The 23,749-nt window shown below is 46.5% G+C and overlaps 1 protein-coding gene across 3 annotated transcripts in view; it reads left to right on the forward strand.

Moving 5' to 3' along the window:
* LOC144763253 (uncharacterized) overlaps positions 1-19,209 on the forward strand; it is a 357,614-nt gene extending 338,405 nt beyond the window's left edge. For 2 of the 3 annotated variants that reach the window (XR_013596198.1, XR_013596199.1), the window contains exons 7-8: positions 15,645-17,272; positions 17,676-19,209. Coding sequence is in view for 1 of the 3 variants with exons in the window: in XM_078648691.1 (XP_078504817.1) it covers positions 15,645-16,528 (884 nt within the window). In the remaining 2 variants the exon portion in view is untranslated. Of the gene's footprint in view, positions 1-15,644 lie in introns of all 3 variants that reach the window. The other variant, XM_078648691.1, reaches the window with a different exon arrangement.
* The last annotated feature ends 4,540 nt before the right edge of the window (positions 19,210-23,749 follow it).

Below are 23,749 nucleotides of genomic sequence, written 5' to 3' on the forward strand. Positions count from 1 at the left end.
CACACTGGATGATGTGATGCAAGCATTGGCGCAAGTGCAGGCGACTGTGGGTTCGATCTCGACCGAAATCACGTTAATCAGAGCCGACTTCCATAAAATGACGGAGAAGGTCAATGCAATGGAGATTGTGATGAAATCATTAGTGGAGGATGTGTCGGAGATGCAGTTGACTGTGGAAAGGTTATCGACAGATAATAAGGTACTGCGGGGGAAGCTCCATGAGCAAGAAGGGCGCTCTAGATGGAACAACATCCGTATACTTGGCGTACCGGAGTCTGAAGGTACGAGAGCTATGGACTTATATGTGGAAAGCTTGATCAAAAATGAACTAAAGCCGAAAGGACTGTCCACATTCTTCTCCGTGGAGAGGGCCCACCGTGTCCCGGGTGGCCAACCGAAACCGGGGGCGGCCCCGCGGCCCATTGTTGCCCGGCTATTCAACTTCCGGGATAGGGACGCCATCCTACAGGCAGCCCGAGTCTCGCCCCCTGTCAGGATCCAAAACTCTACGCTGGCCTTCTTCCCAGACTATACGGCGGAGGTCGCGCGCAGGAGAAGAACGTTCTTCGAGGTGAAGAAAGAACTTAGAGCGAGGGAGATCCCATACTCGATGCTCTTTCCGGCCAGGCTGCGGATAGTGGCAGATAACAAAACATGGTTCTTCGACACCCCGGAATCCACGCGGGACTGGCTGGAGGGATGGAGAACGACCACCCAACCTCGACGTTCCAACCGGACACAGCAGGGTCGTAATAACGGACTTCACCCGAACTCCCAAGCATCAGGAGGAGGGCTGGAGGACGGCTCACCTTTGAGAGAGAGTGTAGGAGACGAAGATAACGAGGAACAATGACTTCCCGGTACAGTGCTAATGGAACTACTGTAATGCACGCCTAAGGACCGCCAATGGACACTGGGCGATGGGCCTCCGGGGAGAAGAATGAGGGGCCGCTGACTCCGGAGAGTCCTTCACCCGACGCGCAAGTACACTGTTTTGGGGATGGGGCAAGCACTCTGCTAAGTTGGGGGGGCGGGCAGTTCTGAGTCCGTATAGCAGGGGGGCAAGGAGGGGGGAAGTTACGGGAAGGGGGGTGGTTATTGTTATGGACCGCTTGATCGAAAAGGTTACAGGTTTGACTCAAGACAACACGGCACAGCACGACACTATCACTGCGAAGCGTCACAAGCAATACGAACTGTTGCGCGAAAGTGTGACTGTTCAATGTACATCTACCTCACCTCTGGTCGGACGCACTGCCTCACATGGGGAACAGTGGGTTCGCCCCCGGGAAAGGTCCATCCACAGGGCGGGAGGTCTAATGACTCCAGGTGCAGTCAGGTGACCCCAACACAAGCCAACGCCATGGCCATTATAGATCAGGCTACCCTGACGACCCCACTACGGATCATGTCTTGGAATGTCAGGGGGTTGGGCGACGGGGTTGGTCAGGGGATTAAGAGACTGGGACCGGCCCTGGTCCTTCTTCAGGAGACACACCTAACTGGCGCTGCTAGACAGGCAATGGATAGACGGGGCTACCAAATGATAGCACATGCGGAGTTCACCTCAGGGTCACGTGGCACAGGCATACTGATACGAAAATCCTCCCAATTCATAATACAGTCCACCAAGATAGACGATCAGGGCCGCTTCGCGGCGGTTCATGGACAATGGGAAGGCAAGCCATTGAACGTGGTCTCGGTCTACATCCCACCGGCACTCCATGCCGTGGCATTGCCGGACCTCGGTAGGTTCCTCTTAGAGCTCCCGGAAGGGGATTTAATCTTAGGGGGAGATTTTAATGCAGTACTACACAACGCACGTGATAGGTTCCCTGCACGAGCGCACGTAGACGGCCCCAACAGACTCAGTGGCTTCCTGGAGGCGCAGGGTCTGGTGGATGTATGGCGCCAAATGCACCCAGAACAACAGCAATACACCTACTACTCCGCAACGCACAACAGCCTGTCTAGGATAGATTACTTCCTCACACTAGGGAATGGTCTCCTCACCATAGATGATGCGCAGATAAAACCGAGGGGTATTTCGGATCATTCACTGATTACTTTAACACTGTAAAGTCATGAGAAGACTCGTAGGAGGCTATACCCGATCTATCCAGGGTTTCTTAAAGTACCATCCATTAGTAAAGACTTAAAGAAGGCGACCCGACATTACTTTGAGGAGAATCTGACCTCGGTCGAGTCCCCTTCGGTTCTGTGGGAAGCATATAAAGCGGTACTCAGGGGACAAGCCATTGCAGTGATCGCAAATTATAAGCGAACTCGGGGGAGAGAGGGTTTAGAGCTGGAATTGGAACTCGAGAGAGCAAACGCAGCCCATATGGCGGACCCATCGGACGACACACTCCATTCCCTACAACTATGTCAACGCCTACATGATGACCACCTGAGGCGACAGACCATGGCAGACATTGCGGCCACCAAACATAGAGTCTATGACATAGGGGACAAGGCTAGTAAGCTCCTGGCGTGGCTGGATAGGAAGCAGGGAGGCAGCAGGAATATACTACAAATTACGGACGTCTATGGGGTAGCGCATACACAGCCTGAAGACATAGTGGACGCACTGGCTGATCACTTCAGCGAGGTATACACCCCGACGGTAGTGGTGACAGAGGAGGAAGCACTGGATGCCCTCCGTGACATATCATTGACAACACTGACGACGGAGGCGACGGAAGACCTTGACTCCGACCTGACAACTGAAGAGATTCAGTTGGCGATTAACGCGATTTATTCGGGCAAGGCGCTTGGCCCGAACGGGGTGCCCATTGAATGGTTTAAAATAATGTCTGAATCCCTGAGTGAACCCCTTTTACAGATGTATGTGGAGAGTAGAGAGAAAGGAACGCTGCCCCCTGACCAACGGATGGCGACCATAGTGGCTATTCCGAAGCCGGGTAAGCCGCCTAACGAATGTAAGTCATACAGGCCCATCTCGCTCCTTAATCCCGAAGCTAAAATACTAGCGAAATTGTTGGCGAACAGGCTGTTGCCGTACTTGGAACAATTGATCCACCCAGACCAGTCTGGCTTCATGCCACATAGAAGTACGGCACTGAATCTTCGTAGAGTGCAGGGGGTACTGGCGAGAACCCCACTGTTGACGGAACCGGCAGCAGTACTGTCATTAGATGCCAAAATGGCATTCGATATGGTGGAGTGGAATTACCTTTTTGCAGTACTTACCCGCATGGGGTTTGGACCCAATTTTATCTCCTGGATACGGTTGTTATATACCGACCCAGTGGCACGAATAGTAGCAAATGGCCACATATCACGTGAAATACATTTGGCACGGGGGACCAGGCAGGGGTGCCCACTGTCGCCCATCCTCTTCGCGTTGGTCTTAGAGCCAATGGCAGTCACCATTCGGAAGACGCCATTATTGAAGGGAATTCGATTGAATGATAACTGGGAGGATAGGGTATCCCTGTATGCCGATGACATGTTGATTTACTTAACGGAACTGGACAGCAGTATCCTGAATCTCCTGACAATATGCAACACACATGGGCGGGCGTCCGGCTACACTATTAACTGGACGAAATCGACAATTGACGAGTTGAAGGGCCCACTCCCGACCCTTCCGCAGTCTTGCCCTCTAGAAGTGGCTACCACTTCATTTAAATACCTAGGAATATATATCACCCGAGACGCTACAGACTTCTTTAACTGTAATCTACAACCTCCTCTCATTCGCCTACGCAATGACGTAAAGCACTGGAAGGGACTTCCATTGACGCTGTTGGGCAGAGCAGCTTTGTTTAAAATGATGGCGCTGCCGCGTTTTCTGTACGTACTTGAGAACACTCCGACTTTAATACCTCCAAGTTATTTCCAGAAGGTGACTGCTCTGATCTCGGGTTTATTGTGGGGGGACCGGCCAGCCCGTATAGCGCACGCAAAGCTTAACAGGAGCTCGTACGATGGCGGGATCGCCTTGCCTAACATGCAATTGTACTACTGGGCGACTCAGCTCAAGATTCTCAACCAATGGGTACACGCCCCACAGGATGACCCGGCATTTAGGGCTGATAGGGCCCAATTGGGCACAAACAGCTTACCAGCACCACTATACCATAAGGGTACTGCAGCGAAATTAATGGGTCCCACCAAGCATACAGTACAGCTGTGGTATAAGGCGCAAACGAAACCCCAATGGGAGGGAGTCATAACGAAACTAACACCACTATGGGACCCAAAGGCGCTGGGACACTTGAGACGTACTAAGGGGTTCGCCCAGTGGGATAACATTGGGATATCAACAGTGGGAGACATGTGGTCTAGAGAGGGGGTGGTCCCATTCTCACACCTTCAGCAGCACTATGACTTGGGTCACACAGAACTGTTTAGATACGTACAAATTAGGCACGCTCTTCAAGCAGTTATCCCGCCGGATACAACACTCCCTGAGTCCTCGCCGCTTGAGGACCGTCTGCTTACAGACTTTATGCAGGAAGGCGCGACCTCCTCGACGTACCGAAAGCTGCTGAATAACCTGCCCGACCCGCTGGGGAAGCTAAAAGATAAATGGGTGGAGGACGTCGGGGATATGGACGAATCCGAATGGAACGCAGCTATGGCATCACCACGTGAGGCAGGCATATCGGCTAGGTTCCGCTTGGTACAATTGAAAATCCTACATAGGATATATTATACGAGACCTACACTGCACAAATTACAGAGGGCAGATCATCCATATTGTCTTAGGGGGTGCGGTGAAGAAGGCACTTTCATACACACACTTTGGGGTTGCACGGGCCTCGTGGGATACTGGCAGCGGGTAATCCGCACCATCGCACAAACATTAGAAACCTCACTAACACCGGACCCACGTATGTGCCTGTTAAATGTGTGGGAACCTACTGACTTATCATATTATGGTAGGCTATGGACCACAATAGGCCTCATGACGTGACATTGCACAAAAATGGGGGATGGCGGAGCTCCCCACCTTTACGCAGTGGGGCAGGAATATGGATACACTTATGGTAACAGAGAGGGCGGTGTATAAAGTAAGAGCCAACCCGCGCAAGTGGAATGGAATATGGCAGCCATGGAACACTTACAGAGGGGACATCTGCGAACCACTACTGGAAGACGATATTGATAGTTCTGAGGATGAGGTGTACGCTAATTGATTGTTGGGGGGTACCGACAGTGACACGTATGATAGACAAATGCCATATCAGGTACATGAGGAGCAGTGGGGGGGACCCGGTCGGGAGGGGAATTGGACTCACGTATTGCTTGAAAGTATGACATTTAGTAGGGTAGTGTTGATAACGATAAACTGACGAAATATCGTATGTGTTACTATTGAGTCACAATTTGAGTTTTGTTCACATAAAATACAAAAAGCAAGATGTTACTGCATCCGTGTACAGAATGATTTTAGAGACCCAGCAAGTCGGCGGATCTGTAGATTACACACAACCGGAAATGAATAACCCTGGACGGCCAGCTACGCTCCGTGCACGGAGTGCACAGAGTGCCGTCTCCTACGCATTTTGCGTAGCGGGCGTAGCCAGGCGGCACTACGCGCGCTCCGCAGACGGTGCGTAGCCGGCCGCCACCCGCCTCCCTCCCGCCCTCCCTAAATACATAAATAAACAGTATAAAAAGCTTTTAAAAAGACTTACCTTGTCTGCCGCGTCCCCGGGGCTCCCTCTCGCCGTCCCGCGATTCGCGCCGCCATTTCGGATCCTAATGCGCATGCGCGGGCGGCCGCGCATGCGCATTAGGATCCGAATCGGTGGCGGCGCGAATCGCGGGACGGCGAGAGGGAGCCCCGGGGACGCGGCAGACAAGGTAAGTCTTTTTAAAAGCTTTTTATACTTTTATTTATGTATTTAGGGAGGGCGGGAGGGAGGCGGGCGGCGCGGAGTGGGGCTACGCGGAGTGCGCGGGTGGGCGTAGTTGTGTGCCCACTTCGCGTAGCTCCGCGGAGCCCCACACCGCACACTACGCCCAGGGTTAGAAATGAACCGGACGCCTGCATGCGTGACGTTCATAAGCAAAACTTTTAAGCCGGCCTCAGGCTAGTAGGGGCACATATGTACTGTGTTGGAAATTTCAATAAAATCTTGCAATTAAAAAAAAACAACAAAAAAAAACTGTTTATTCTACATTTTTGTGATTCGTTGTGTTTAGTTCCTATTTAATTAGTACGGTAGGCGTGCTAGCCCCTTGCCCCAGCTCATTTATATATGCTCCAACCATAGAGCACCTCGAATATTAAAATAGGTGATAATATGGAAAATTAGTTGGAAAATAGGATGTTTTACACCAGTAGGGTGCGCCCTGGTGCAAGAGAGGAAATGGGTCCCCGGCTACTGTTTGAATGATAAAATAATTAGCATTGAGTGGGCGCCCCTCAGACCTCTAGGCCCCAGTGCCACGCTACCTGCTGCACCAATGACCCCTACCACAGACATACAAATGTAAACGGAACGACGTGTGTGAGGAAGAAAGTGCACAACCTCACCCACTTTCATTTTGAAGTACTTATTCCTGTGGGAGGCTGGCCGCTGATTACAGAAGGTGAGCGTCACAAAGCTACAGACGGTAAATAACACACCCCATAGATGTCGGAATGACTGAAAAGACATTGAATGAAAACTATCACTATTAACAGACCCAACAGACAGACCCTCTAGCCATGGATTTCGGTTCTCCTTCACGTTGGAATTCGCTTCTGCTCGAGCAAAGCATGAAAAACGTAAAATGTAAGTACGTAATGCATTGTAGTATGACTAAACTGCGATCTGTGATGTAACTATACAATGGGCCCTAATACAAACAATAATAGGCCGCTATCCCCGATTTGGTTGAAACAGGGCGCCATAATTGACCTTCAGTGGGCATTCCACAGCCTGGGTCCCCAGCCCCACTGCACCTGCTGCATCATTTATAACCCCGCCCATAATTGTGATGTAATTATAAATGGTGCTGGATATTGTCTCACTTTCCTATTCGCTGATAGGATAGATAGCATTGTCTCTCTGATCGGCTACCCTGTCCTTCTTCGTGTTTGCAGCCGCCCTTTGCCTTGTTCGGTTCCTGCTGTCTCTCTCTCTGCATTGTAGCCCGGTGTGGAGTACACAGAAGTGTTTACTCCAGTGATTGTTCATCTGTATTGGCGAACAGGTGGACAGATTAGCACAAGAATGAGGGTGTTACCCCAGACACCGTTTAACACCGACACATCAAATGCGTTTCAGCAATAGTCAGTCAGCGGGGCGCCCGCACATCAAATAACCACAGGATGGCAGATGAATGACAGTGGGTGTTTTTCAAAGGGATGCGCACTCACACCTTTTAGCTCGCCCTACAGCGCTCTCTTTGTATGCTAGAGGGCCATGGGAAGAATATATTTCACCGACCTCCAGTCACAAGATCGTGTTTCCATGCGTGTACAGGGCATAGGAACTCGGAAATCAAATAGCAGTCGAATGGAAATGCGCCGCTCATCAGCACAGTGTTTGAAGTCGCAGTTTCTGCACCCCAGGTTTCATTTGCTTCTTTTCTGACATGTAAGGACTTGTTCGTTGAGCTTCTCTTGCACACAAAAAAGTGAACTGAATGTAAACCATAACAACTGAAAAGCAATTGTTCTCAATAAAAACGCCTCTAAAGGCACAAAACAAGCGCATTATTTGCTGAAAAGGATCAAATAAAAGAAATGCAAGTACGTAAAATAAAACGGAAGGGGCAGGCAATGCCGCACAGAATGTTTTTTAATCACCTTTTTGCTTGACTCTTATTTTTCTGTTGCATTTGATGTGACTTTGTATTTGTGAACATATATATATATACATGACGTTGTGTGAAAAATATGGACACCCAGAGTTGCTCACCGAACACTTTTAAACGAGGCATGTAATAAGCATTAAGATATGTGCTTAGTCCTTCTTTATGGCAGACATGCTGGTGAAAATGGCAGCAAAATGGCCACATTCGACTTAAACAAGACGTCAGCGGTTCTTTCATTTAGTTGCTTCCCTGCGAAATGGATCTAAAAAAGAACAAGCCCGCGAGTGGTGCGCGCGCGCTCGCCACAGCGAGACGTGGTTTCAATTATCGCGCCCGTGTCTGGGCACGATAATTAAAACCACATGGCAGCCATGGCAGCGTTGCGCGTAATAGACACCAATAGGCCATGGGAGGAGCAATGCGCTCGCCTTTGGCCAATTGTATGCTGTCTTTGATAAAAAGACGCACGCAAAGGCCAATAGCGTGGGCCAAAAGGAAAAGCACAGGCACGAGCGTATGCGATTCCTAGGTCCGTGTTCAAACCCCCTACATGAGGTCTCTTGCTGCACTAGCAGTGCTGCGCACTGCAACGCTAGGCGCAAGACATAAAAAAGGAGGGACTTTTTTCACTAGATATGGAGCAGCATAAAGGTAAACCATCAACTCTGACAGAAAACCATGGGATGCTGAATAAAGTCACCAGCCCAAATATGAAGCATTCAAATGTGCCTTGGAGGAAAACCCTTTCAAGATGGGAGAGCTAAAAAGCATAGCCCAGAGCAATTGCCCAGGGGAGCATCCAAACTGGGGTTGGCTGGCCAGATCACTAAATTCAAGTCCCTGATGTGAAACAAGGCGTACAGCCCTTGAGTAAATCATTAAACATATGTTTTTGGAATGTAAGAGGGATAGTGCGAAAGTGTGATAGCAGTCCTTCAAGAACGCACCAGTAGCCCCAAAGGGGGGAAAGACCACCTGAGCATAAACAGCTCATTGACTGGGAGATGGAAGCAAGGAAGTTGAAGAATGAATTAAATAAAACCCTGCGTTCCAATAGAATGAACAGGGCACACGTGGGGGCTTGAAACAAGAGATCAAACTCCTCAGACAATCATACAGGACATTAATAAGAATGGTGAAGGTAAAGGAAGATGAACTTAGTTGGGCAGGACTTCATGCAGTCAGGAAACTAAGTCACTCAAGCACATTTTGCTGTCTTGTTAGCATTCTCACCCGGGGAAAACAAAAAGAAAATGTAACATCACGCCAAAGGAGAGGAGGAGATTTTTACAACAATTATACGAAACACCAACCCCCCTGTGGATACCAAGTAGGAGCCAACTACTTACCATCCTACGAAAAGACAGAATTGGGGGCAGAGGAGGAGGAGTGGCCCTGATAGTGGACAAGGCCCTGGTGTGTTCCTCTTTTCCCGTGGAGAATATCGCCAGATGTGAAGCCTTGGGCTTTACACTCAGTCTCTCAGCCTCTCAGACCTGTACGGGGATCCTCGTTTATAGACCACCTGGGCCCATTGGCTCTTTCTTCGAGGACCTGCAGGCGGCTCTTTCTGTACCCTGCATGCGTTCTGCGCACTGTGTGCTGTTAGGTGACTTAAATTTGCATATGGACTCGATTGCGGACTCTGATGCATCTAAGTTGCGGGATATTACTGCACTGTTGGGGCCGGTCCCTTCTATTGATAAACCTACCCATGTTAAAGGCCACACTTTAGATTTAATTTTCTCCACTGTGGTGATTGAGGTGTCCCCGCCGCTCCCTGTCTTATGGTCGGATCACTTTTTGATAAATTTTGCTATCCCACATGCGACAAGGACCAGCCAGAGAGCACTGAAGGTTGTGACTCGACAGTCTAGAGCGTTTCATCTAGTTACAGCAGATATGCTATCGGATGCCCTCTGTCAACATCCGTGTAATCTTACAGGGGATTTAGACGCTGAGCTGGCTTTGGTTAAGAAATGGCTGCTACTGAGATTTGAGGAGTTAGCCCCAGTGAAGTCAGCTAGAACAGCCCCCAGTCATGAGTCCGCTCCTTGGTTTACCTCCGCATTACGAAAAATGCGCCAAGATTGTAAAAAGGCGGAAAGACTGTGGCGTCGCAAATACGATCTAGATGAGAAAATTAAGTATCGTGTTGCCATAAAACAGTACCACAAATATATTTCTGAAGCCAAAAAGGAATATCTTGAGCGCAGAATAGATCAAGCAGAGAACTTTTTAGAATTGTTAAGAAGTTTGCTGATCCTGCCACAGGCGCCCATTCACACTCGCACACTGAAGGGTGGGTGAGGCAGCTCGCTGACTTTTTTGTAATGAAAATTAAAATCATTCAAGATTCCTTCCCCTCTGTGGATCCTTCCTCGGGCACTGACGCGTCAGTCTGTAGATGGAGGCCTGCTCCATCCTTAGGGGTAGATCCTGGGCCTACACTTTCGGTCTTTCCACAGATGTCCTGTGCAACATCGCTCGAGCTGCTGTCCCGGCTTCAATCTGGCTCACCCCTGGATGTATGTCCAGCAAAATGTTTGGGCAGAGTGGCATCGGCAGTAAACAGCTTGCTGAACCCCCTGCTCAATCTGTCCTTGAGTTCAGGAGTGGTGCCTCGGGAATGGAAACACGCACTGATTCTGCCGCTGCTCAAAAAACCTCTGTTAGATCCCTTGGTGCAGGCTAACTATAGACCTATTTCCCTGCTTCCTGCGCTGGCGAAGGTGGTTAAGAAACATGTACAGCATACACTCACCAACTTTATCGAGAGGAACAACATTCTCCATGACTCTCAATCTGGTTTCCGTGCTAATTATAGCACGGAGACAGCCCTCGTTGAGGTGACCGAAGCCATCAGGGAGACGCTCGATCAGGGGGGAAAGGCTATGTTAGTCATGCTGGATCTGTCGGCGGCGTTCGACACCGTCCCGCATGAAGGTCTCCTTTTAAGACTCTGGGAGATCGGATTGCGTGGGACGGTGTTGGATTGGTTTCAATCCTTCTTATCGGGCCGTCGACAGGTGATCTGGGCTCCACCGTTCTCCGCTGAAATGCCATCGCTAGAGGTAGGGGTTCCTCAAGGATCTGTCCTGAGCCCCACCCTTTTTAACATCTATATGGCCCCTCTGGCGATGGTAGCGGAGGTATTTGGGGCCCAGGTCATATCCTACGCTGATGACACCCAGCTCCTGTTTACTTGCAGGAAAGGAGAGGTTTTTGACGGCGACAGGATCAAAGACTGCCTGAGCGCGGTCTTTGTGTGGTTCCAGCGGCACAGTCTGAAATGCAACTCGGATAAGTCTGAGCTGCTTTTCTTTGGCTGTGCCCCGGACCCTGGCTGGAAGCTGTGGTGGCCCCAGGACATGTTCCCGCCGGAGAAGGCGTCCTCCCAAGTTAAAAATCTTGGGGTAGTGTTCGATGACGACCTTTCTTTTCGACCCCATGTTATCGGGCTATCAGGGAAATGTTTCGGCATCCTTAAGATGCTTAGAAAATTTCTTCCGCTGCTTTCCCTGAAGTATCGAAAGACAGTCGTTCAGGCGCTGGTAGGGTCGCGATTAGACTACGCTAATGCGCTTTATGCAGGACTGCCCAAGTACCTACTGGCTAGACTGCAAATTGTTCAAAACTCGGCGGCCAGAGCCATATTTGGCTTGCCAAGGAGAGCTAGTGCCTCTTTGCTTCTAAATAGGTTGCATTGGCTACCTATTGCTAGAAGAATTATGTTCAAAATCCTTACGCTGGCTTTCAAAGCCCTTCATGCTGCTGGTCCTAACTACATCAGAAAGCGTATCGCTTTCTATGTGCCGCGGAGGATGTTGCGGTCAGCCGATTTGGCTAAAATGGAGGTGCCGTCTATTAGACGTGTTCGGATGGGAGGACGGTCTTTCCAATATGTGGCGGCCCGCCATTGGAATGAGCTCCCTCTCTCCCTTCGTAAAGCCAATAGCCTCCTAGCCTTCAGGAAGGAGCTTAAGACCACGCTCTTTTCAGTGCAATCTTGAGATCGTAGCGTTTTTGCAGCCTTTTGTGTTTCTGGGTTTTCAGGCCTCTTTGTCAAAGCGCCGGGACACCCCCCGGGGTAGCCGTGCGCTCTAAAAGACCGGCGTAACATAACATAACACATATCGTCACAAAAGTAGAGCGACCGGAGAAGGCAGGATAACCAGGTGCTTCAGGGGGAGATCAGCATTCCTAAACTGGCCATATCGAAGGCAGACTTAAGCAGGATGGCCTGCAAAGCTGGGGATACAGAGGTAGGCACCCTGGATAAGAGGGACCACCGCGCTCATGAAAACATGATCTCAGATGGCACATGGCAATGCCCATTGTAAAAAACGTCAAACAAATGTTAAGCAGACGAAGAGAGTCAAGCGCCCCTGGTCCAAAAGGGTGTGCCTGCCGCCCTCCCAAAATCAGACCCCTCGGTGTGGGCCCCCATTTTGACATCTGTATATGCCAACTGCTTTTGCACTAGCTAAGTCCCCGACAGCTGGAGGGGGTCCATTCTGGTCCCAATATACAAGAAAAGTTATCACCAAGGTCCAAGTAACAACAGAAAGAAAGCTCTCTTGGATGTAGAAGGGAAGGGATACACCCGACTACTAAATGAAGATCTCGAAGCTTGGGCAAATGCGAAACAGCTGATCCCTTGGTTTCAATCGGAGTTCCAAATAAATTACCATATAGAAGATAATCTGCTAACTCTGACTTGTTTGACAGAGGACTCTACCAGGCCAAATGCCCTGCCATTATACGTGGCGCTTATTGACTTCAGCAACGCCTTCGACAATGTACCAAGAGCACGGTTGTTGAGCAAGCTGAAGGGCTCGGGAATCGCTGCTCTCCACCTCAAAGCCTTGGAGTCCCTATATAGTGATTCCTGGGTAGAAATCAACCTGACAACAAATCGGTCAACCTAAAAAAAATGTATGCTCATAAAGGCCTTAAACAAGGTTGCAACCTTGTTTCTTCAACTATTTTTTTTTTTCATGGTGGATCTGGAAAGTAACTTGACCAGCGCCAGAGCATGCCCCCCACACCTAGCTGACCGTTCAGTATTGAAACATCAATTCAATCAGAATCAACTTGGATAAAATAAAAACAACAATATTCGACAGGAAAAAGGGTTCAAGAGGATGCAGTAAAGACCACTGCCATGCATTTACAACGGGCAGTGGGGCAGCTGAAAAGGAACCTGGCTAACCCATACCTGCAACCTCTGCTGGCCGTGGTTGCTACTAAAGTAATGCCTACCCTATCTTATGGCACTATAATGTTCAAAGGTCACTTATTCGAGCTACTAGATGAGCTGCACAGCGCGTAATATAGAAAACTGTTTGCCTTGCTAGAGTGCAGCAGCCAATCCCAGATCAGGCTAGAATTCAACATCTTTGAAGCAAACCCTGGTTCTGCATGCTACATGGGTAGCGTACTGCTTAAAACTACAGTTGCTATGGAAGAAAATCCAGGATTCAAAATCTGATTTGGGGGCATGCCTAAAGAAAGCCATCCAGGTTCTGGAATTAGAAAACGTTGTTAATTCTGGCCTCCCAATGAATACCATTGCCAAACTTGCATTTAAGAATGCTAAGTCCTTATCCTTGATAGAAGACCTAGAAGATGCAAGGGAAAACAACATGGTATCTGGGCAGCAGAACTATATTCACCAGGTTGCCTCCCTACTTATCTGGGCACGTCACTGCCCATCAGAGCAAAAATGAGCCTCATGAGATAGCGATTTAGCTTGCTCTCTTAATGAAGTTAACGCGTTTGGACGACAAATGGGAGAAACAAACAAGCAATGCAGATTGTGTAGCAAATCAGAAGAGACACTGACACGTGTGATCTGCAATTGTGACAGTTCATTTCCACTGAGGAGACTCTGTCTCCGACCAATGTTTTGTATTTTAAACATCCGATCCTGCAGGAACACATCATTTGCTTTTTATAATGCGAATCATGCCAGCTCTCAAGGTGCCTCATATGGTACAAGCAAAACCTCATGAGACACTTCGACATAGACCCTAGAAAGAAGGAATACAGACGTGACCAGGTTTGAAACCTGGCATAGAAAGTTGAGACAGGCAAGCAAAATGGGCCGCATAGATAGGTATACTGTTAAGAAGAAACATGGTTGAAGCAACATCAATCCGAGCCTATTGAATCTTGTTGCTCTGAACCAGTTAATATATAGGCGGCTAGATGGAAGGGAGCTTGTGGGGTGGGGTGCACTGCCCTAGGATGCTTCCAAACAGTCTGCAAACGACCATGGCGTAGCAGTTGTCCAGTGACAAGGGGCAGGGGAAGGAATGAAAAGGGCCCTAAGGTGTCAAGAATGCCTAGTGCAATAATGGGATTTTGTGCAGTATCCACTGAAAACCCTTTGATTGGTATGCAATCTCCTCTGAGGATACCTGTTCCATCTAGGGCAGCAATGTGACCCTATCCTACCAAAGAAAGTGTTCAAACATGAATTGAGCAATCAAATGTTGATCGATGATTTATTGATTTGTTTGGTCATTTGTTCGCACTATATTTTTTCTTTGTTTAAACTGTAAGGGTGGGGGGTAGGAGGCGCATGCATGTATGCTTTTACAGTAATGATTTTAACTCATCGAACAGTGAATACAACACTCATCTAAAACTTCACCCACTGAAGACAGAATTCCTGATCATCTCCCCTCTTACAGCTCCCCCAATCCAAAATTGCCTCAACTGCCTAAACACTCTCAAATGCAGCCCGAAAGCCATTGACTGTATCAAATCACTTGGAATCTGTCCATACAAACAGCAACGCATGAGTGCTCATATTAATTCTTCTCCCACGATTCGCTTTATACCAACTCAAATACTCAAAAAAATCTAGCCTTGCATTATTGACTGACTTTCAAAATGTGGTACAAGCACTTGTTTTCTCTAGACTCTACTATGGAAATGCAGTTCTAACTGGCACACCCTACCTCACCTGCCTGCAGTAAAGGCGTCACTCAATGCAGCACCATACTAGTTTTTGGAGTTAGTTGCATTTAACATGTCACTCACTCCTTGCTCAAACTCACTTGGCTCCTGATAAAAGTACGGTGCATTCTAAAGATAGCCTGTATCACCGAAAGCGCTTCACTCTGGTACCCTGAAATACCTGGCCCAGAAACTCATCATCTCTGGAGGTTACCACTTCCAGAGAAACTTGAACTCTCTACTCTTTGAGATGCCCAGATTCAAGAGAGATCCTACTCTTGCTCCTTAACTGGTAGCCAACCCAGGAAATGGGACTCCCGATTGCAGGAGATGGGCACAAATCCTTTGTCTCTGACTTTCAAGACAAGCGTGAAATCTCGTATGTTTGAAAAATACTTAGTATACTGACTGGACTTAAATAAATAAGGAGTAAAGCTAAGGACTATCCCCCCCCCCCCCCCCAAGCAATTTTGCATCTGCCCTACCCACTACTGCAATAACAACCTTAACCCACCCTCATGTGACTTGTTTTGTTTGCTTGTTGCACCAGGCACAACTATCTTCTTAGTGATTTTTTGTCTTTTGTTTTTGCTTGTTTATTCTCTACAGCACTCCCATTTCTTGGATCATGTTTGCACTTCATAAAACTCTCAATTAATATATACATATCCTTGGAGGGAAATAGCATATGCATCCTGTACTTGTATTGTGTTACATGTGTAATATTTTTGGAGAATAATTAGTCAGTGATTAATATCTGCACTCTCTCATTAACATAGATATATAATATGGGTAGGGAATACATCTCTAATAATAAAACATCATACTACATGACTGATTTCCTTTATATGCATGCATAAAAAGATAATGACGTGTCACATTTAATCCAACAGGAAATCAATCAATAAGAAAAAAAAGGCAAGCTAGAAGTTCCTTTGAAATGACTGAAACACCGTCATGCAAAGTTTCAACAGTCAAAGATGATCGGAAGGTGAAACAGCATTCTCAGCCGAGAGCCATATACCAGTTTCCTGCAGAAAATATTCTGGAATTTGAAGGAGTTGAAAATATTGAGGGTGAAATTCGTTTAAGAAAAGAGCCATATTCCAGTTTACACCAAGGAAGTTCCCAAGAAGAGATATCACATGAATATAGTGCATGTGCAAATAAAGGGTGTTTGAACATCTCTGCACAAGACACCCCTCAAAACTGGAGGCAATTCGTAGGCACTGAAAATAAGCAACAAGTCAGTTATATAGACGATCTTACCAAGCATAAGAAATCAGATAATAAAGGTAGACAATATATATGTAGTGAATGTGGAAAAGCTTTTACTCAGATGGGAAATCTTCTCAGGCACCAGACAATACACGTTGGACAGAAGCCTTACAAGTGTACTGAATGTGAAAAAAGTTTTAGCCAGAAGGTACATTTCATACGACATCAGAGAACACATTCGGGGGAGAGACCTTATCAGTGTGCTGATTGTAAGAAAAGCTTCACCCGCAAGGAAACTCTTCTTGCACACCAAAAGACACATACGGGTGATAGACCTTATCAATGTTCTGAATGTGAGAAAAGCTACATTGTTAAACAAAGTCTTATATTGCACAAGAGAAAACATTCAGGGGAAAAACCTTACCAGTGTACTTTATGTGATAAGAGATTTCGCTGGAAGCAAACTCTTGTTGGACATCAGAGGACTCACATGACTGTCCAGAGCAAATGCACTAACTCCTACAGATATAGTGACTCTCTGAAGAAGCTCAAGAACTAATTAAATAGGTTATGTTACCTATTTTTTACAAAGAAAACACACTCCAGTTATTTGGTCCTAAATAAACTATTTAGTGAAAGACAACAAAATACAAAATGTTCAGAGAAAATTCAGAACACTTTGAATGAACGTGGGAGGAAGTGTGCTTTAAGAATGCATCACCACAAAAATCATGGTGGATACTAACACTGCGCTAATACATGCCTGTGCTTACGTTAAAAATATTAATAGCATATTTCTTTATTTTCTTTTTAACTTTACAGCATAACTTCATATATGTAAATAAAATTATTATATATATTGATTACAATGCAAACCTGTGATATTCAGTATAAAGGACCAGTATTCTGAGGAAATTCCTTCTTTTTGCATGGTTACACTCACTTTTTGCCTGATTCTAATGGTTTTTGACTCTGACAGTGCCCTTGGCTCTGCTAACAAGACCCAGGGCAACTGCTTTTGACCCCTAAAACTGTTCAGGAGAATTGGTTACATCCAATTGCCGTGACCTAACTTACATGTGAGTCCCTGGTATGTGGTACCCTGTGTATCTAGGGCTTGTCCGCCATGTGTCACACGTGGACTGCTGCAACAATTGTGCCACCACGATGCTGACCAAGACAAAACCGACAGGCTACTATTGCAGCCTTCAGGGGCAGTTATAATCTTCCAACTCAGCTTTGCCATTTAAACCAGTGGCAAAGCCCAAACCTTTCCTTGCGTTACCTATAATTCACCCCTAAGGTAAATGTAAATGTAAATGGATACTTGTATAGCGCACTACTCACCCGCAAGGGTCTCAAGGCGCTTGTACGAATACCGCTGTGGAACCCATCCTGGCTTTCCCTGTGAGGTGTCCACTCCTGGGCACCCCCAAGGTGGAGGCCAGGCATCCTTAGCGTTGTGGGGGCCGTTGTGGAGATTAAGCAAGCTATTGCCCAGAGGTGCAGAGTGAGACTCAATGATTGGAATAGGCACCGAGGCGAGAATTATCAGGTCCGTGGAATTTTTGAGCCCAAGACCCGCCGAGGCGGGGAATTGAACCCTGGTCCCAGGCTAGACCTCTGCATCAGGGTCTGCCGCTCTAACCATTGAGCCACACTTCTCCACTCTGCCGCTCTAACCATTGAGCCACACTTCTCCACAGGTAAGCCTGTGGTGCCCAACGGGCAGGGTGCAAGGTAGAATGCATATTTTATTATCTCAGCAGCAAAAACTCCCCAAAAGCTGTTTTTGCTTTATCAAGGCCATAGCCCCATTGGATAACGTGGGAGTTGCCCCACTGGGCTAACTCTGCAGAGTCCACCAAAACTGTTACTTTTTGGAATCAGAAAAAATGTCTCATAAAACCCAACTCCCCCCTGAAATCGGATTTAATGTACAATTATTACCAATGGCACTTTTAGAAAGTAGCCCCAGCTTGCCAGTAGCTTGGCTAGTTTACATCGGCTGTCTCAGAGCTGTTTTCCCACCTGCCAAGGTGCTAACAACCCTTCTGGTGGTAGACCAAAGGGCTGGCAGGGTGCAGATCACAGCACCTCCCCAGGCAGGATGCTGATGCCGTGTGGCAAGGAGTCAAAAGAGTCCAGGCTTCAAAGAAGCTGCGGACTCTGGTGAGCAAATGTTGCTCCTACTACTGCTATTATAGTTCCAGACAGTCTGGTATATTTGGATAAGCAGTACACCTGCCAACCACACCCCCAGGGTAGGCTAGGGAGTTTGCACACTCAGAGAAGGGTTCTGCCATTTTTTGTTTAGGGGAAGTGGTCATCAGGTGGGAAGGGCTATGCAGGGATGGACTAGCCCATTGGCTAGTAGGCACCCCCTCTTCACCGAGTAGGACTTAGGGTTAAAGTGGACACCCCTGCACACACCCAAACACAGATCTGCTGGAACAACTACAAGGATTCAACTCTGGACCCCAGTGAATATCCCAAGGGCTAGTTCTCCTAGCTCCTGCCTGAAACACAGGCCTACAACAGGTTCCTAGGACTACCCTGCACCTTGCCCTCCAGGGGAATCATCCTTGTCGACCAAGTGCATCATGGGAGTTGTAGTCTTGACCCCTGAGGAGCATCAGAGGCTTAGCCCTGCCTGCCCCAACCCCAAGGAGCCGCTTCAGAGGAGTGATTCCTCTGCACCCATCACTCAAGCACCTACAGTACCAGAGGACCAGTTGGGACTGGTCACCAGTTAGACCTCACTGAGGACCCTGAGAGACCGAGTCTCAAAACCCAGGACTGCTGTGCACATCGAGATCCACATGAGTTGGGAACCAGAAGACTCCTCTGGCATCCTCAGCAACAGTGGGCACAAGCCTCACTGATCCTGCTTCCCAGCGCAGCATCAGGACCACTCTGGTACCACTGGAGCAAACAAGATGCAGAACTTAGTCTTAAAACAGCATTTCACTCCAGGATATGATTGGGGCTCGCCCATTATTGTGGTCCTAAGATGCACACAGGGACCGCATTGAGCAAGGTACCACTTTTCTCCAAGGACCACGAGACTCTGCAACAGCTAACCTGCACTTTATGTGACTTTTTACTGTATTTTTAAATGTTCTAAAAATCTGCATCCGCAGAATCATCCATTCATTTTTAAATTTCAAAGTGTCTAAACATTCATAAAAATATCATCTAGTTTTATAAAATAGTGTCCCTATTTTATTGTGACGCCTACTTTCATTTGTTGAGTTTTTATTGTGTTGGTAAATGTGTTATACGTTTCTTTGAGTAAGCTGGTCTGCTTCAGTGTCACAGCTACCCAGGACTGAGCAGTGTAAATGAGACGAACCTTACTGAGCCTATCAAGGGTAGAGTGACGTTATAGAGTGTACCCCACCATGTAATCACCCACTTTGCTACAAGTATTTTAACAAACATCTTAGTATTCCACCTCATGGCTTGTGAGAATGCCAGGGAAGACAGCAAAAATATGAGAGTGGAGGATTGATAGATAGATCAGCACACCCATCAGTGTAGCTAATATGAATTAAGGAGGGCTATTAGTTCTCGAGTACAGATGTATAGACTCTGAGAGCGCTCCAGGTAAATGTTCCATATTACTCTAAATATTTCTGTGCAGTCGCTGACAGTGGGCAGGACCTCAAGGGACCCCAGATATCTTTGCTCCAGGAGGAAGACAGCAGCATCTCCGCATATATCTTGAGCTGTTCATTACAGTACATAAGCTTTCAACCACTGCCACTGTGCATCTGCCCCAGTGGCAAGCCACTTGTCTTTTGGATAATAAAAGCAACAATGCAGTGAATTTCTATCGCGTTTAGGGATCTCTTTCACCAATCCTAACAGCTATCTTAGCGTACTAACTCTTTAAATTGTACACAAGCTTAAATGTAGATCAACATAAAATACAGATTTCCTTAACACAATGGAAATAGAAGAAAGAAGTAATATATATTTGTATTTGTTTAAGTAAATCATTCTGCAAGTAGTGCATACAACACAAATGTTATTCTCGTTATTATTATTTTTTAAAGTCCTTTTTGTTCATGAATGTCTTCACATCTTGATCTTGATTTTCATAACTTAAAAAATAAAATTGTGACAAACATCCAACAAGTGTGTTTTGACAACAGTCACTTCTTCATGGCTGTTGAACATAACAATCCTACAAAAACAAACATTACTTTCTTTGTAAGTGATAGAAAATTAGCAAATCTAACATTATAACATCTGACAGTCCCAGTCTCTACAGTCATGTTAGCCATAATATCATATTATAGAGATTATCTCAATATACTGTATATGAGGTTTGTGCTTTCATCCTTCATTACCTCACCAACCACTGAATTTAATGTTATTAAGACCAGCGACCCCTTTCATAAAGATTCGCCTGTTGAGTCATTGCATTACACCCTCAACCAGAATCATTACCTACTACTTATCTATAACTCAATTTCTATATTCATTAATAGAAAATCTAGGCAAGAGACTGGGCTCAGTCACCTCTTTTGATTTTGTAAGCTGAGGATGAGATCATTGATGGCGGGCAGATCAGGACACAGATGTCTGCATGAACTGATTGTTAATGTTATTTTGAAATCATGCCTTGATGTAACACACAGGGAGTATGCTTACAAATACTTGGAGACGTTCTCTTGATCTCTTTCTGTGGCAATTTCTTGGTTTTAAATGTATAAATAAGGTTGATAAAAAAAGAAAATCCAAAAGATTATCAAATTCATAACTTCGATCCTTACATTGTTATCCAAAACTTCAATCCAAAATTTAAGAGTAAAATAGTTGAGCTCTCTACTATTTGCATGGCTTTACCAGCCTTTGTTTGCTCTTATCAAGGGATATGAGCAACAATTATTTCCTTTTGCTCATGACAATAATAAGAGTGAGTTGGTAATATAAGCAGAATTTGTATCAGTAGACAGTGCAATATGATTTATTCATTTTAAATGACTGTGACTTTGACATATTCCTCAAAATATTTATTGCATGAACAGGGCAATTGGTTCAATGAGGCAAGTTTAAGTAGGAATGGCTGGGATAGTCATGGATCCTGGTAATGGTCTGGCTGCACTCCTCCAGCAACAGACCCTGGAATTGGGGGCCGATAATGGTGCCCTTTGCCAAGCAATTGAATTCAGATCTTGTAATCTGATCCATCAGCTCCTAAACACCATATCATATCATACGGGGTTTTTAGACAGCCTGGTGGTTTATTTTGACTTTCAACTTGGACAGTTTTCTTCTGAACAATCTAAAGTGTGATATTTCATTGGTTCCTTGACAGGTGCAGCTCTTGCCTGGGTAACTCCTCTTCTAGTTATAGCTGGAATTCCTTGCCTGAATAATTATGCCAATTGCTTGCAACGTTTGAGAAGATGTTTGAGAGGCCAGATCATTCAGTATCCGTCGGGGACACCTTGTGCGAGATAGATTCCAAAGTACTGACAAACTGAACTCAGCTTTTTGAGCTTGTTGCTTGGACGGCCAAAAAAACAGTAATTCAAGCCTTAATCATCTCACGGCTTGATTATTGCAATGTCTTGTATCTTGGAGTTACTCAGGGAAGAATTAAAAAATCTCAGGAGAGTACAAAACGCAGCAACACGCCTACTACTGTATTTGCCGAGGCGTGCATCGATTGGGTCCGTGCTCAGGAAACTACATTGGCTACTGATAAAGCAGAGATCAGCTTTCAAAGTTTTGTGTTATTGTCACAAAGCTGTGGCCAACAAAGGGCTGGGATACCTTCAATCCCTAGTGAAAGCGGACATACCTTTAAGGAACCTAAGATCAGCAGGGAAGGTCCTAGCGACGGTTCCTAGGGAAAAGAGAGTTTGCTTTGGAGGTAGTTCTTTTAGTTACCTAGTGCCAAGGATATGGAATGATTTGCCCTGTAGCTTTGTCAGGAGCAATCTGAAGTGCTTTTTAGAAAGAGCCTTAAAACCTGTTTTTTCAGGCAGGATGTCTGAGAATTATAGTGATACGTAGAGGCGAAGACCTGCTGTCAGCGCTATGACACCTCATGTGAGATAGCTATGCACTTTATAAAATATATTATTATTAGCAAGAGTTTTTCTGTCTTCCTCATTTTCTGAACTTCTGGACCAAGTTCTCCTGACTGAACATCTGACTGAACACTGACTTAAGGAAAGGTTCATGGAAAAACAGAGAAGCCAGAAGTTCACTTTTACTCCTTGTTGTCACATTTATATGTGGACTGAGCCAATTACTCAGTTAGTTGTTCCTTTTTCTGAGGTGCATGATGAACTGATGCAGCTCAGATCTGCTAGAGGGCCCTTGTCCAACACTGAAAAAGAATGAAGATGAAAGAGAGGTTTGTGTATTTATTCTGCAAGTTCTAACCATCTGCTGTGCAACTGTCCTGGTTGACCCTCTAGGCCATAGGAAAACACCAGGTCCTGTTTTTTGTAAACAGAAAGGGTTGGGAGATACCATTCTCCTTAAAGTTTTTTAGTTCCTCCGATGGATCCAATCCATACTTGTTCCTTAAGTCCATCCTGGGCAGTCTGTTTCTGTTCCTGCCATGAAAGATTCCCTTGTACCAGAATATATATGGACTTGAGTTGTATCCAGAGACTCCAAATTCCTATCAGGAAGCAGTAATTCTCCAGGTCATATACAAACAATTGAAGGATCTCCTTTGACTTTAGGTCTTAAGACCTCTATTATGGTTTGCTCTTGGTGTCAGAAGAAGTGGAGAAGCGTGGCTCAGTGGTTAGAGGCGGCAGACCCGGAAGCTGAGATCAGCCGTGGACCAGGGTTCGATTCCCCGCCTCGGCGGGTCTCGGGCTCAAAATTCCACGGACTCGACAATTCTCGCTCTGGTGCCTACTCGACTCACGGGGTCACACTCTGCGACTCTGGGCAATAGCCTGCTTAATCTTCACTACGGCCCCTCGCGGCGGGATGCCTGGCTTTCACCTTGTGGATACCCTGCCGGGGTATCTCACAGGGGAATAACAGGACGGGTTCCCTAAGCAAGCGCCTTGATACCTTCGGGTGATACGTGCGCTATATAAGTCGCAATACATACATACATACATACGTGTCTTTAGGCATTCATAAAGAGGTGGTGTGTTACGTATGCCATGGTGATTGGGATACCCCGGCAGAAATAATACAATTTCTATGTCAATTTGGAGACCTGAATCGTACCTCTATTATCAAAGTTCTGCTACTTAGATGGGAGATATTGGGCTTCTGTGCTACAAGACTGTTCTGAAGACCAGTCTCAAGCTACTATTGGTCGGCCTTTGTCCATCCCAGGGGCTTACCAGGAATTTTCTGATGTCTTTCTGAAGCTTAGCTCTGTGTGTTTCCCTTCTGATAGAGATTTGGAGTGTGTCATCCTGACCGTACCTGCAGCCATAATTCCCAATTGTAGAGTTTACTCTTAGTTTCAACATGAGAAACAAGTCCTGAAGGAGTATTTGTATGAGAATCTTCGGAACGGTCTTATTGTCCAGTATACATCACCTGGTGGAGCTCCACTTCGTCGCTATGAAGTTCAAAGAGCTGGGACCTAAGCATTGATTATCATGTGTTAAATAAGATCACCATAAAGGACCGTTACCTGCTTCCACTCATCAAAGGCATACGTGCGTCTGTGCATGGTGGAAAATATTTCACACAGTTAGTTCTGTGCGAAACGTACTATCTGCTTCAGATTAAGGAAGGTGATGAGTGGACAAAAGCCTTTCAGACAACCTTCACC

This window comes from Lissotriton helveticus, chromosome 6, assembly GCF_964261635.1.
Source record: "Lissotriton helveticus chromosome 6, aLisHel1.1, whole genome shotgun sequence".
Lineage (NCBI taxonomy): Eukaryota > Metazoa > Chordata > Amphibia > Caudata > Salamandridae > Lissotriton > Lissotriton helveticus.